Source organism: Drosophila virilis, chromosome 5 (genome assembly GCF_030788295.1).
Source record: "Drosophila virilis strain 15010-1051.87 chromosome 5, Dvir_AGI_RSII-ME, whole genome shotgun sequence".
Classification (NCBI taxonomy): Eukaryota; Metazoa; Arthropoda; class Insecta; order Diptera; family Drosophilidae; genus Drosophila; species Drosophila virilis.
Window position 1 is genome coordinate 5,336,315 of NC_091547.1, and position 14,049 is coordinate 5,350,363.

The 14,049-nt window shown below is 40.5% G+C and overlaps 2 protein-coding genes across 2 annotated transcripts in view; one reads left to right on the forward strand and one right to left on the reverse strand.

Annotated features, from left to right (window-relative positions):
- LOC6626614 (dymeclin) overlaps window positions 1–13,850 on the reverse strand; it is a 106,822-nt gene extending 92,972 nt beyond the window's left edge. Inside the window, exons 1-6 of the mRNA XM_002048672.4 lie at window positions 13,478–13,850; window positions 12,230–13,421; window positions 11,671–12,168; window positions 11,484–11,606; window positions 10,546–11,421; window positions 10,182–10,481 (exon numbers count right to left, since the gene is read on the reverse strand). Coding sequence (XP_002048708.1) covers window positions 11,272–11,421; window positions 11,484–11,606; window positions 11,671–12,168; window positions 12,230–13,421; window positions 13,478–13,620 — 2,106 coding nt within the window. The 5' untranslated portion in view covers window positions 13,621–13,850 and the 3' untranslated portion in view covers window positions 10,182–10,481; window positions 10,546–11,271. The remainder of the gene's footprint in view (window positions 1–10,181; window positions 10,482–10,545; window positions 11,422–11,483; window positions 11,607–11,670; window positions 12,169–12,229; window positions 13,422–13,477) is intronic.
- LOC6626966 (kunitz-type serine protease inhibitor 3) lies at window positions 4,666–5,664 on the forward strand. Its single transcript, XM_002048673.4, has one exon. It carries the CDS (start codon window positions 4,841–4,843, stop codon window positions 5,312–5,314), a length of 474 nt encoding a protein of 157 aa, XP_002048709.2. The 5' UTR covers window positions 4,666–4,840; the 3' UTR covers window positions 5,315–5,664.
- Window positions 13,851–14,049: the final 199 nt, after the last annotated feature.

The following is a 14,049-nucleotide window of genomic DNA, read 5'->3' on the forward strand; positions in this document are numbered from 1 at the left end:
CCGGCATTTTTCGAAAGCTCTTCTATCTTTCTACTGACAATCTTTCGACAATTCTCTGAAACTCTTAGAGAATTCTTAAAATTTCCTTAGGCATTCTTCGGGCATTCTTCGAGCACTTTTCCCCTACATTCATCCCTAATATTCTTTCAGATTTCTTCAGAAGTTTCTTTAGCTCTCTTGCGACATTCTTCTTATATTTGTGTAACATTCTTCCGTCGTTCTTCATACTAATCTCCTCTAGCAGTCTTCTCCCGCTGTCTATTATTTTGATCGTATTCCTCAGCAAATCTTCCTGCAATCTCCTGCGCTTCTTTCGGCAGGCAATCTGAATCATCTTTGGTAACTATTTCAAGTACTTTGCAATTAATGTTTTTCTTGCCAAATTGGAATACTTAAGCAGGCGGGCAATCAATTTGTGCCGCAATGGCTGGCTAATTTGCGATAATTAACTAAATGCCAAGCGGCACGTGCCGCCAAGTTCATCCAAATCCCATAAAGCAATCACATGCACTTGCACAACTATTAAAACTCCCAGCCGGACGGGCAACAGAATTTCAGTTTTTTTTCTTTTACTTATTTTTTATATGTTTTTTTTTTTTTCTTGTATTTTTTTTATGCCTGTGTGTTTGGGCGCTGTCAGGACCATTACGACTTGCTACATTTCCTTTTGCAACTTCTTCTTGGGGCACTCGCCGCTGCTTGGAGTGCCTGCCCCTGCCCCTGCCCCGGTCCCTGCCCTCCTTTTGGCAATTTTCCATATGCAACACGCAACAGACGTTTTTATGTTTTCTCTGCACACATAAAAAATAAACGAGCCAAACTGTGGATGGCCCATGGAACCGGCTGGCAGACCGGGCGACAAAGCCAGCTCAGGAAAATGGCAAAAACCAAAAAAAAAAACAAAAAACAAAAAAACACGAAACGTGTAACTGAGCGGACGAGCAGTCAAAAGAGTGGAAGTCAATTATCGAATTAATTTAGTTGCCACTGACCTGACTATAAGTGGGGCTTCTTTTGGATGCTCTGCTTTTCTTTTCTTTTTTTTTGTTTTTTGCGTAGCCCCAAACGCATCATAAATGTAAATGGGCTTAGGGCAACGTCAGCTGCCCGAATTGGAATTCAAATTGTTTTATTTAAATTTTGCTCGCTCTACTCGAGGGTTGATTGCACATTCTGCAATTAATTAAATTATTGCGCAAATGACATTTTTGCCGGCTGACGCGCCACGCATGCAACAGTCTGCATTCTGTTTCATTTTTTCAACACATACATACACGCGCGCGCGCGCGCGCCCTCGCTCGCGCGTCAATTTAATAAACACGATATCCTGCTCGAGGCCTGCAACTGCGGACCGTGCCTGGTCATGTAGTTGATGCGTTAATCCGCATATTGACAGCGGTTATTGCGGTGGCTTTGCCTGGAAATATGCCCAGCGGCCCAGGCGAGGGGGCCTGTATAGCAAGGGGGCTAGGTGGCAGCGTCCCCCTGTTGCTGATATTGCGCATTTATGGCCTTTTAAAAGGGATTTGCACACTGCATTTTGTACTCGCCGTGTGCTCGGGCTAAGTAATTTAATTACATTGCGGCGATAAAATTATTCCAATATGGTTTATTCCATGTAACTATGTGTGATTTTATTGGCTTTACATTTTGCCTACACGAGTTGCGTTGCACATTTTCGCTGTGCACCTGTAGCTAGATTATTACGCACTCTTTTTATACAAAAGCATGAAGATTGTTCCTTTTACATAGCATTAACATTACAGAAACGTTTGCTACAAAAGGGACATAAAAACCTAACTGTATTCTACTCAATAAATGTAAATATATACATATATGCAAGAGCACGCTTACCAATTTGAGTAAAGCACTGTTTTTTTATCTCTCTCTCTCTCTCTCTCTCTCTCTCTCTGTATGGAATTGCGCGCCAAATTTGCTCCTCGAAAAAAGTTTCACACCACACGCATTTGATTGATTTATAGATATAAACATAAAGGTAGCGCAGTGGTCAGCATAGAAACACAAATAACACCAGCCAGGCACATTATAAGACCTAAGAAATAATTAAGCTCTGTTAGCAAATGACTTTATGCACACGCACAATGAACTCAACCGATCGACAGGACAGACGCCCACTGACTAAATTGCCTCATTAGGCTAAGGCTACGCCTACGCTAAGCCGACGCTCACACTAATACAACAACAACTGTCAGAGCATACAACAATTAAAACTCCCACGCTTCACACCATTCGCAATGCGCTCTTCTTGTGGGAGAAAGATAACGAACGGGATCAAAAGCATTCTGCTCATTCATAATGTGCGCTCTCTGTTGTGTCTGCAATGAAATGGGATCAACGGTGAATGAATAAATTATCTTCTTTGCGCTCTCCGGATAATTGCGCTCTGCCAGTGCGTTTATATACGATATACAGCTTATCTGAGCTTAGAAAATTTACTGCTCATAAGATAAATAGAATGTGTATTATTTTAAGTTGCAGCCTGAAAGTAAATGCAGCAAATCAGCTGCCGCATTTGTAAGCGCTGCGCAATGTTGCATACTCTTGGGCAGCAGCGCAAAAAAAAATAATTCGATTACAATTATGTCAGAGGCGTTTGCGTTTTGCATTTGCATGTGCCACGGCTAAGGCAGTGTCAGCAGATGCGCAACAGTTGAGCACGACTGTGTGTACATGTGTGTGTGTGTGTGCAGCTGTGCTGTTGCGCGCACTATTTTTCAATTTATTACGCGCACATAACAAAACTTTATTGCTAAGCTTTAGCAGCTCCAGCTCCAGCTCCAGCTCCAGCTGCAACTTCAGTTCCAGCTCCCGTTCCAGTTCCTGCCTTGTGTATGCTGCTCCTGCATGTAACTGTTCAATGCTCATGGGGAATTTGCCAATGTGACGTGCCAATGTGTGCGTGCCAAGGAAAATTAGCCGAAACAGTGGCTGTTGCCGATGCCGCACCACGGTGGGTATCAGGTGCTTTGGGCTTTGTTAACGGATTTATGCGGCAATCATAAAACTTGCCAACTAACCGGCTAGAAATGTCGCGCAAGCCAAATTGATTTATGTATGTGTGGCAACAACAATAAGAGGCAACAATCGAACGAGTAAAGCAAATACCCAACCTGCTGGCTGTCAAGCGCGTATTAGCCAAGTTAACAGGCTAGAAAACTTTTAATTTACCAAATGTACTTTTGGCCAACTTGATCATTTCAATACGCACATAAACAACGCCGCCCAACTCTCAAGTACCCAAAAAAAAAAGATGTGATAAAAGAAAGCGAGAGAGAGAGAGAGAGAGAGCGCATGATGGCGGTGTTGGAAAAGTTGCAATTTAATGCCAAGGCAAACGTAAAAACGGCAAAATTATGACCAAAATGAGAATTTAATCGAAATACGTGAGCGGAAAAATGAAAATTTGACTGCAACTTGGGAACGTCTGCAGCAACGGGCCAAGTGCTGCTGCTGCAGCCGCCCAGCATAAAATGCCAAGTGCAAGCTCATGCAATTTTTATCATGGCCACAAAAGCAAACGTAGACGCAACTGCGGCTCTCCTTCCTATATGCTGCCACACCCATCCACAGCCCCGCCCATCATCAGCTGAGGCTGCCTCCTGCAGCGTGTGCGTTACCTTGAGTGAACAGTCGAGGCAATTGCACAAATTAATGCCACCGGGCGCTGACTGTTGCTTTTTGCTGCTGCTCTGCCGCAGCTCAGCTGGCGTCTCGCTGCGGCACGTTCCTCATGCACTGCCCCGGCCAAGAGACGAACGGACAGACAATTCTCAAATGAGTCAACAGCACTAAAATTGTTTATTTTATTATCCAGGCAATACTTTGAGCGCAGCAAGTGGTTCGTACTTATCTGGGAGACTGTGACAGCAGCCGGCAGCAAGTCTGTAAAGAATATTTACTATGGATTTGCTAGACAGGCACAACAATTTTGCCCGTCCACTAAATTGTAACAGAAACTCAAAAAGTATTTTAGCACAAAAAAAAAAATAATAATAATAATTATTATTAGAGCTACAAATTTGCCTTGCCATTAAATTGTAAATATATATTAAATGCCAACTCGACTTAAAATATTATTTTCAATTAATTTAGCTCAAAAAATTATAATAATAATATTTATAGAGCTACAAATTTGCCTTGCCATTAAATTATAAATGTATTTTTAATGGCAACTCGACTTAAAATATTTTCAATTATTTTAGCTCAAAAAATAATAATAATAATTATTATTAGAGCCAAAAATTTGCCTTGCCATAGTAAATATATTTTTAATGCCAAAGCGACTTTAAATAATATTTTAAATTATTTTAGCTTCAAAAAATAATAATAATAATATTTATTAGAGCTACAAATTTGCTTGTCATAGTAAATATATTTTTAATGCCAAATCGACTTTAAATAATATTTTAAATTATTTTAGCTCAAAAAATAATAATAATAATATTTATTAGAGCTACAAATTTGCCTTGCCATAGTAAATGTATTTTTAATGCCAAATCGACTTTAAATAATATTTTAAATTATTTTAGCTCAAAAAATAATAATAATAATATTTATTAGAGCTAAAAATTTGCCTTGCCATAGTTAATGTATTTTTAATGCCAACTCGACTTTAAATATTTTCAATTATTTTAGCTCAAAAGAAGTGCAAAATGATATTTCAATAATTTCCAATACTTATTCGCCTGATCTGGCAACGCCGTTCGTTTGCTTGACCAACTTTAAGAGTCGCCCAAAAGAGCCCAAGCCGCAGCTGGCGATCGAGCCGCTAGTCACGTCACGTCACCTTCCCGGTATAAAACCAAATGCGGAGCAGCTAATGCAATCAGTCGCCAGTCGCCAGTTGAAGAGCCAACAACAAGTGTGTACGCAAAACAGTCTAAAGAAGAAGAAGAGTAAGAAGAAGAGGAAGAGCAACCGTGAAAAGTGTTCGAACCGTAGCCAAAATATGTTTGCCCCAAGCCAATTGAGATTAATCGAAGGAGCATTGCTTGTGCTGCTCGTGCTGTTGCTGGCCGGCAGCGAGTCGCGTCCCATGGATCTGTACGATGATGTTAGCGATTTCTTTGATGCCATCTCGTTGGACGATGTGGCCAATACCGGTCGCAATACGCATCCGGAACAGTTCTGCATGATGCCGGCACGCAAGGGCGTCTGTCGGGCCCTAATACCGCGTTGGCGCTACGATCCGGAGCAGAAAAAGTGTGTGGAATTCAAGTTCGGTGGCTGCGATGGCAACGAGAACAATTTCCCCAGCTACAAGACCTGCATGGCCACCTGTGAGGGCATGTAGGAGAGAGAGCTGAGGGAGCTGAGGGAAGGGAAGGAGTAATCTGCTGATCGACCGTATCCGATCGGCTGGCGTTGCCAAAGGCGCATGCTTTTTTTTCGTCCTCTGTCAAGTAGCGAATCAAGGGCAGCATTTACTTATAGAACACACACTCGCACACACACACACCTGCACACACTCGCACACCCATTAAGCAACTGTCCTTCAATAATTGTCTTTAATATTTATACAGTTTCCTTAAAATTTTTAAGTAAATTCATGCATCATTCCTTCAGACAAAACCCATTGTAATTGTAAACAAAAAAAAAGGTGTCTAACACTTTTCTAGCTCTTAGGTTATTGTGATAAATATTCATGATGAAATAAAGTATAAAAGAGGAAAACTCAAAAATATATAAAAATTCGTTTTGTTATTTTGTTAAATATGTTTCTAAGCTGTTTGAACAAAAGCAATTTGAGTTGAGCTATAAAAGCATAAAGTAAATTTCAAATTTATTAAAAATTAAAAAGGGCAACACAAATGCTTAAAAATGCCGAAAAAAAAAGGCTTCAAAAACAGTCCAGACTTCATCTGGAAGCACTTTATAGCAGAAGAAAATAGCCAAGCCTTCCTCAAGAAATATTTAATAGACAGAATTTATCTGAATTTATTTTATAGTACATAAAAATAGAGAGCTTTTCTTGGAGCAGTTTATAGTAGAAAAAAGAGTCGAGAATTAATCTGAAATTATTTTTATAGTACAAGACTTTTTCTTGGAGTTTAATATAGAAGAAGAAAAGGTGACACAAACAAGAATATTTTATGGCATAAAAAGACAGACTTATTTTTCAAGCATTTTATAGTAGAAGTAAGACAGGAACTCAGTCTCAGTCTTGAAGCAATTTTTGTAAGAATAAAAATAGGACACATTTTGATATTTTTATAGTTGAAAAAAAGAAACAGTCAAGAATTACTCTTGAATTATTTTATAGCAGAAGGAAAAGAGACATAGCCAAGTCTTCATATTGAAGGATAGTAGAAACAAAATAAATACAGCAAAAACTTTATCTTGGAGTAATTTATAGTAGAACAAAACAGACATCTTGAATTTTTTTATAGCAGCAAAGAGAGAACCAGAACTACGTCTTGGAATGTTTTATAGCAAAAGAGGCGACTCAACCAAGTTATATTATTGTGTAGAAAATATTGTCTTCACATTGGAGGATAATAGATACAGCAAAGACTATCTCAGATAGTTTATGGTACAAAATAAGAGATTTAAGTATTTTATAGTAGAAAAAGGAACTATTTTATAGCAGAAGAACTAGAGACACAAACAAGTTTCCATATTAGAGGATAATGCATACAGCAAAGATTTTATCTTGGATAATTTATGGTAAAAAATTAGAGATTTAAGTATTTTATAGTAGAAAAGGGAAGTATTTTATCATGAATAATTTATAGTACAAAATAAGAGAAGGAAGTATTTTTTAGTAGAAAAGGGAAGTATTTTATAGCCGAAGTACAAGAGGAACAAACAAGTTTTCATATAAGAAGACTTTATCTTGGAGTTATTTATAGTATTATACAAAAAAAAAACTTCATTTTAAAGTATTTTATAGTAGAAAAGGAAGAAGCAAGTCTTCGTTTTGGATTGTTTTATAGCAGAAGCAAAAGCGACATGTACATAAACAAGACTTCATATTGGATTGGCTTAAGGCAGTTAATCGAGTTAATCGATCGAAGCATTTTAGAATTTTCTAGCATTCGAATTTTCTAGCAAACAAAACCAGTTGCAATTTCCGCTAAAAATCAGCAAATCTAGCTAAAGTCTAAACATATTCAAAGCTAGCTTGAGCCGAGCTCTGTGAAGATCATAAACAAAGCTTACATACTTTAAAAAAAATATATATATAAAATAAGCTATTGATTCATTTCTAGGCTGGCCCCTCGGCTAGACAAAAAAATATATTAGAGACCAGTCTCAGTGCAACTTTCATAGATTTCACTTGGAAATGGCCCAAGTCGCCTGGCTTCGAGTTATTTCTCATGCGAATGCTCGCAAAAAAAAAAAAATACAAAATTATTACAAACAAACAAGCGACTCGTAAACAAACCAGATCAATAGCTGCAAAGGTCGCACAACAATGATGCTGATGCAGATGATGATGCTGATGATGATGATGATGATGATGATGAGTGGAGCACGTCAATGGATGCCTAGTTGGGTCTAGGTAAACCAGTACGAGACGTCAGACGTGAGATCATAATTTTGTGCTAGCCAAAGCGTCAGGCCCGGCCCCGGGCCGTAAATAAACATAAACAATTGAAAGGTGCGAATTTATGTTAAATCGATTGGCAATAAACATAATTTGTTTGTGTCTCAAACAAAGCCTTTCAAGCGAAACCGAAAGCGAGGGCAAACCGGAGAGCAGCAAACGGCTCTATCCAAGCCCTGGCTACGGGCCAAACAACTCATTTCAAGCCCAATCTGCGGGCCAGTTAGCCATATTTGTCTGTTTACATTATGTTTTGATCTTTTTTTTACAACTATTGGATCAATGACCTATAGATGACAGCTATAAGTTCAGTTACAGCTAACGGCACAGGGTTGAGCGAAATTCCCACTAAAATAACGGGTAAATAGCAAAATTGGCAGCACTGGCCCAGACACAAAGAACCGATGACGTCTTTGGATAATGCGCATATTGATAAAAACTGATTATTTTTAAAACAATTAAGCAAAATAAAGCTATATTTGATTTATTTTATATCTAATGAAAGATCAGCGGGAAACAAGACCTACGACAAGTGTTGAGTAACGTCTTGTTGGCTTATTTTATCTCAGTCACAAGAGTTATCCAACTTCATAGGCTGGCAGTCAAAAAGTACCCTTAGGGAACATTACTTCGACAAGTGTTGGATAACGCCTTGTTAGAAATTTACTTATGCGACTGAACTTAACGAACTTTTTACGCTGTCAGCAAGAGTTCCTTATTGGGGAAATATTACATTAGTGCTGGGCAACGAGTCGTTGGAGGATTCAACACAAGCGACTAAGCTCAACGAACATTTTAAGCTGGCAGTGAAATTCCCTGCCTTTAGGACACATTGCCCATAGGTGTTGGTCAATTGTTTATATAACAAAATGGGCAGCACTGGCCGCGACAAAAATGAAAAACAGAATCTATCTAAGATGGTCATATAAGCAAATAAATACTGTTAGCGTTTTAAAATCAATATTTAGTTAAGAATATGGTCAAATAAAGCTATATATAGAGAAGAGCAGCAAATGTGATTAGCCTGGTTAAATGGGAATTATAAAGCCAATGCAAGTTTTCCCACTATTATTGATTCGACGAATAAATGGCGAAACTGGCAGCACTGGCAGCGTCTATATGGATTATGTTCATGATTACATATGTACATATATATGCACATACATACACATATATGCACACACATACCGTTATTATGCTCTTGTTTTCATTTCGTTTTGCCAATATTTATGTCATAATATTGTTGTTGGTTTTATTAATTCACAATGCTGCGGACTTTGCACAATTATTTGTAATTTAGTGCCGACAAAAGCGGGGCTGCGGGGGGCAGGTGGGCAAGGGGCCAAGAGAGGGGGCATATTTGGCGTGCTCACGTTTTATGCCCAGTTTCAGTCGTCCAGTCGCCAGCTCGAATCCAATCAAGCTCAGCTCAGACTCAATAAGCGTTTCCATTTGTGTTTTTTATTTCGCTTTTAGCTTTTGTTGAACGTTTTTTTTTTCTTGTTTTGTTTTGTTTACGCGCCTGCGCAACGATATTTGCGCGGCTTTTCGCAATCGGGTTGCGAACTTTGCTAAGCTTCTGGCAAATTCTGTGCGGCCAATTGGGCAAGAATTGAAATTGGCTCGAATAGAAGAAGACAAAATGCGGGCGACAAAAGTCAATAAACTGTTTTAACCTGCATATTAACTGAAAACTAACAACAATTGCAGCACGCTAGGAAATTTGAAAAAAAAAATATGTAGAAAAATTCATTAAAATGCAACAAGCGCACCGCCAGCCTATGAAAATGCACAATAACAAATTTTCCGCCTTGTACAACAACAGCAGAAGCAGCAACAACAGCAACAACAACAACAGCACGCGAATGGCAAATAAATTGTGTTTAATGCTTTATTTTGTTGTTGCTTGCATTTTTTATGCTCTTTCTGTTGAAATTTATTTATTGAAGGCACGTAGCGTGCACAAAACTGCAAAAAAAAAACAAACAAACAACTGCAACAAATAAGCCAGCAACAACAACAAGAAAACCAACAACAACAACTGTCAGCCGACCACAATGCGCCCGCCCCCTTGCGGGTTTGTGTCTATGTTAACGACAACGACTTAAGCGAAAAAAAGTCAACGAACTTCTGACGCTGGCAGAAAAAAAGTCCCTTAAAATACCCTTATTAAAGTAAAGTTATCTACGATAAGTGTTGGGTAACGCCCTGCTGGGGAATTTCACATTTGCCACAAAAGTCAACAAACTTCTGACGCTGGCAAAAAAAAAGTCCCTTAAAATACCCTTATTAAAGTAACATTATTTACGATAAGTGTTAGCTAACGCCCTGATGGGGGATATTATATTAGCGACAAAAGTCAACGAACTTCTGACGCTGGTAGAAAAAACATAACGCTATCTACGATAAGTGTTGGGTAACGCCCTGCTGGGGAATTTTACATTATCTAAGAGATAATAAACTTTTAGCGGTGGCAGTAAAAAATCCCTTAAAATACCCTTATTAAGAGAACATGGCCTATGCCAAGTGTTGGGTAACGCCTTGTTGGTGAATTATGCGTTGCTTTTTAACACATTTTATATGCAAGTTTAATAAATATTATTAACCTTACCTCATTTTGCAGCTAGAGTATTTGAGCTTCTTCACAATCAAACTTCAGAGTCTGCTGCCTTGTTGTTTACAATGTTGTTGTTGATAGTGGGAAAAATACATGGCAATATAAACATGACGAATCCAATGTTGTTGTTGTTGTTGTTGTTGTTTTTGTTGTTGTTGTGACAGCTGATAGTGCAAATATGCATAATGCTGCGTAAATGGACACACACATTATTGGAAGTAATTTCCTGTATGCTTAAGTGGCCCTTAAACAAACAGATGGGCCTGCACCGTCACAAACTGCCTTTTTGTCTACCTGAAAAAAAAAATAAAGAAAAAGCCTCAAGCTATTGGAAATTTAAAACAAAATACAAATATACCTTTCGGCTTCCTGATAGAAACAAAAGTCGCCAAGCTACAGGAAGTTTCAAATATGTAGGGTATTTATCGTAGATAAGAACGCTTCAATTTAACGTTTGTCACATGCTCAAACTTATCTAACAACAGATAAAACTGTTGACTTTCATCAACTTTAGTTAGTGTTTAATTTAGCTTTAGCTACCAATTGCTAAACACAATATTATATAATTATTATAACTAACATACGCAATGTAAATATGTATATATATATATATAGATATAATCAATTTTTTTTTAATATATATATATATATATATATATATTAGTTTGTTTTTGTGGATTAGTAGAATCGTTTGATAGGCGTCCGGAGCTTAACTTTTTTCTCAACTATGATTCTTTACTTAGCGGTAGCAAAAAATATGTTTTACATTCTTAAGATCTTCGTATTTTGTTTGTTATTTCATATTACGCTTTTTCGCTTTGCAGTCTAGCTCTAAATTTTAACATTAGTTCATGGGTTTTTGTTAGCTTTTCACTTTAACGTCAACGTTTGCTATAATTTGTTTGGCTTGGATTCGAATTTGTTGGGCAAATAGACCTTCCACTTTTGTGTACACAGCTGGGATTGGGACAAAGAGACTGGATATAGAGTGAAAATAATAGAATAATAGAAAAATATTGTGCTCCAGCGGCGAGCAAAGCATATCAAAGCGAGGAAATGGCGCAGTCGTGGCTAGGATCTAATATTAGCAGGCAATGTCCGTGGTCACGCTCTTGATGCTCTCGGAGCTGAAGTGAACGCAACCGTATTTGCAGACGAGCGTCCAGACATATGGAATGAAGAACTCCTCGGGCGCATCCTCCTCAACATACTTAAACTTTAGATCCGGGAATTTCTGAAAGTAAAACATATGTTGTATGTTATATGGAACTGAAATCGTTCCGAGTTCCGGCTTACCCGCAGGCGATCGCTGGACCATTGACTGGCGCCCTTTGATATCACCTCGAGCACTTCGTTGACGCCCAGCTCGCCACGCTGCTCCTGCACACGCTGCAGGCGCGAGGAGAAGAAGCCAACCACCTGCAAAGTGTGTGTGATTAATGAGAAATTTCAAACGTATTACATGGCTTTTAGCTGGACGCACCATATCGATATTTTGTATGACATCTTGGAACGCATGATGACTGCGGAAGCCCTCGAAGACGCTGCGCTTGTAGAGCAGTGTATAAACCAAATTGGGACAGTAGACGAGCTGATTCGTAAGGCAGGAGTTTAAGATTTCCAGCACCATGCGCAGCACCTCCTCCAGCACACTCAAATCCTGCATCATATCCTCAGGCGTCGTCGCAACATTCACAAACACAACACTATCGGCCGGCTCCTTCAGCTGGGCATCCAAACGTGTATGCTTACGTGCCAGCGTCTCGAATAGCGATACCAAACGCTGTGCCACATACGGATGCAGGGCACGAAAATGGCCAGACATGTTGGCCAGCGCGGCCAGGCAATTGGTGTGCAAATACTTGTCGCGCATCTTCAGCATATTGTACTGAATCGTGCGTATGACGATCAGGATGAGAATACCGCCCAGCGATATCTCCGATATCGTGCGCTCCGTATACCAGCTGATGTTCTTCAGCAGCTGCAAATGGAACAGGGGCTTGCTTAAACAGAAGGACAAAGGGAGTCACGATTCCACTTACAATCGTGTGCACGTTCTTGTTGAAGCCCTCGTCCTCGCTGAGTATGAGCAGAACGATAAGCGACATGTAGATGTGATGTGAATTGCTGTCGGGCGCATTGTACAGCGTCTGCAGTATGGGTATGACCAGCTGCTCCAGATCCTGCTGTTGCATGACAAACCTGTAGAAGCGCTCGTTGCGATGCAGCAGCAAATAGAGCAGCAGCGTCGCCTGATCGATGGTCACAATGCGGCACAGGGTCTCGTACACGGCCGAGAAGTCAATTTGAAAGGAGACCGCGCCGCTGCCCTGCTTGGGCGAATCCTTCGAATCGGCGCAGCCAAACAGACTCGTGCGATAGGCATTGTCCTGGGCGGTACAGTGATTAGTCAATATCAGTATGAGCAGCAGACTCTGGTTAGCCAGGGGATAATGCGTCCGAAACTGCTGAGAGAGCTCCTCGCCGGTGGCGTTGCTCGTCTTGAGCACATCCTGTTGCTTGCGAAACGTGAAAATGGACAGCAGCGACTCGGCGATGCCAAAGACAAACGATCCAGCCGAACTGGAGCCAAACATGGTGTGCGGCACCTCCACCATGCGTGCCACAAAATGCAGCAGCGCCGACATCAGCACATTCGCGTGCTGGCATTTGTAAATGGTGCGAAAGACAATCGATTTATCTGTCGGCTGCTGCTGCTGCTGCTGCTGGGCAAACAGATGCACCGCCAGCAGCGTGATCAGCGTGTTGACAGACTCGAGATGCAGATGATAGGTAAACTCTTTGACGGGTATCACGACAATTAGATTGACCAGCGCATCGATAAACGTCTCGAACTTGGCGCCGTCCACAATCAGCGCTGCCAGCGGCGCCTGTTCCGTAGCCTCAATGGCAATGCTGGCCGCTGCCTCTTGCTGCTGTTGCTGCTCGGCGGCCTTTAGCAGCTCGGCGCTGGGCATGGCCTCGAAGTGCTGCAGCAGCTGAAACTCGGAGCCCGTCTCATTGATATACTTGATCAGGGTGCGTATGATGAAGAGCGCATTGAACGTTTGCCACACATGCATGTTGCTCTCCTGGTCCGAGAGCGACAACAGCTCCGAGGCTTTTTCCAGAAAAACGGTGATTAGCGAACCAAAATTGCCCGTCTTCAGATTATTGCCAATAAACGATTGACACAGTGTCTCCAGGCGCGAGTCCAAGCTCAGCTGATCCTGGCTGCAAAACAAACTCTTATGTTAGCCGCCAACCTGCTGACGTGTTGCCCCACCTACCTGTTCTCGGGCATTACGATATTGTAGTTGAGCAGCCCGTTCCAGAAGGCCTCGTCATCGTGGGCTATATGCTGTCGCCCCACAAACCGCTGAAGCCATTCATTCGACGCCAAGTCGGCATTTCTGCTGACGTTTATGCCCATCTTTTTGGTTCTTGCTCTGACTGCTCACTGCTGCTGCTGCTGCTGCTGCTGCTGCTGCTGCTGCTGCTCTCCTGTTAGCTCGTAGGTGTTTAGCGCATTTGATGCCACTCGCCAGGGCTCTGAGCCTTTTTTCAATTTACAAATAATAACAATTCTCCGTGTTGGCACTAGGCACGTCACCCATTTATTTGTATGTGCTGTGTTATTTTTTTTTTTCATATGTTTTTGATGTGCCACATACGCGTGCTTTGCAACACTGCGCACAGCGCTGCAAGTGCTGGCTGGTTCCGGCTCAGCAGCTGAGCAGCTGAACTTAGAGCAATTTTTTTGAATTATTTAGTAAAAAAGTTTTGTTATTTTTATATATAGTTTTGTGTTAAAGCTTTTATTTGTATATAATATATTTTAAAGTAATATTGCTATAAAATT

What these genes read in the sequence shown, in the direction of transcription:
- LOC6626966 (XM_002048673.4), top strand. Translation starts at nt 4,841, where the DNA reads ATGCAATCAGTCGCCAGTCGCCAGTTGAAGAGCCAACAACAAGTGTGT.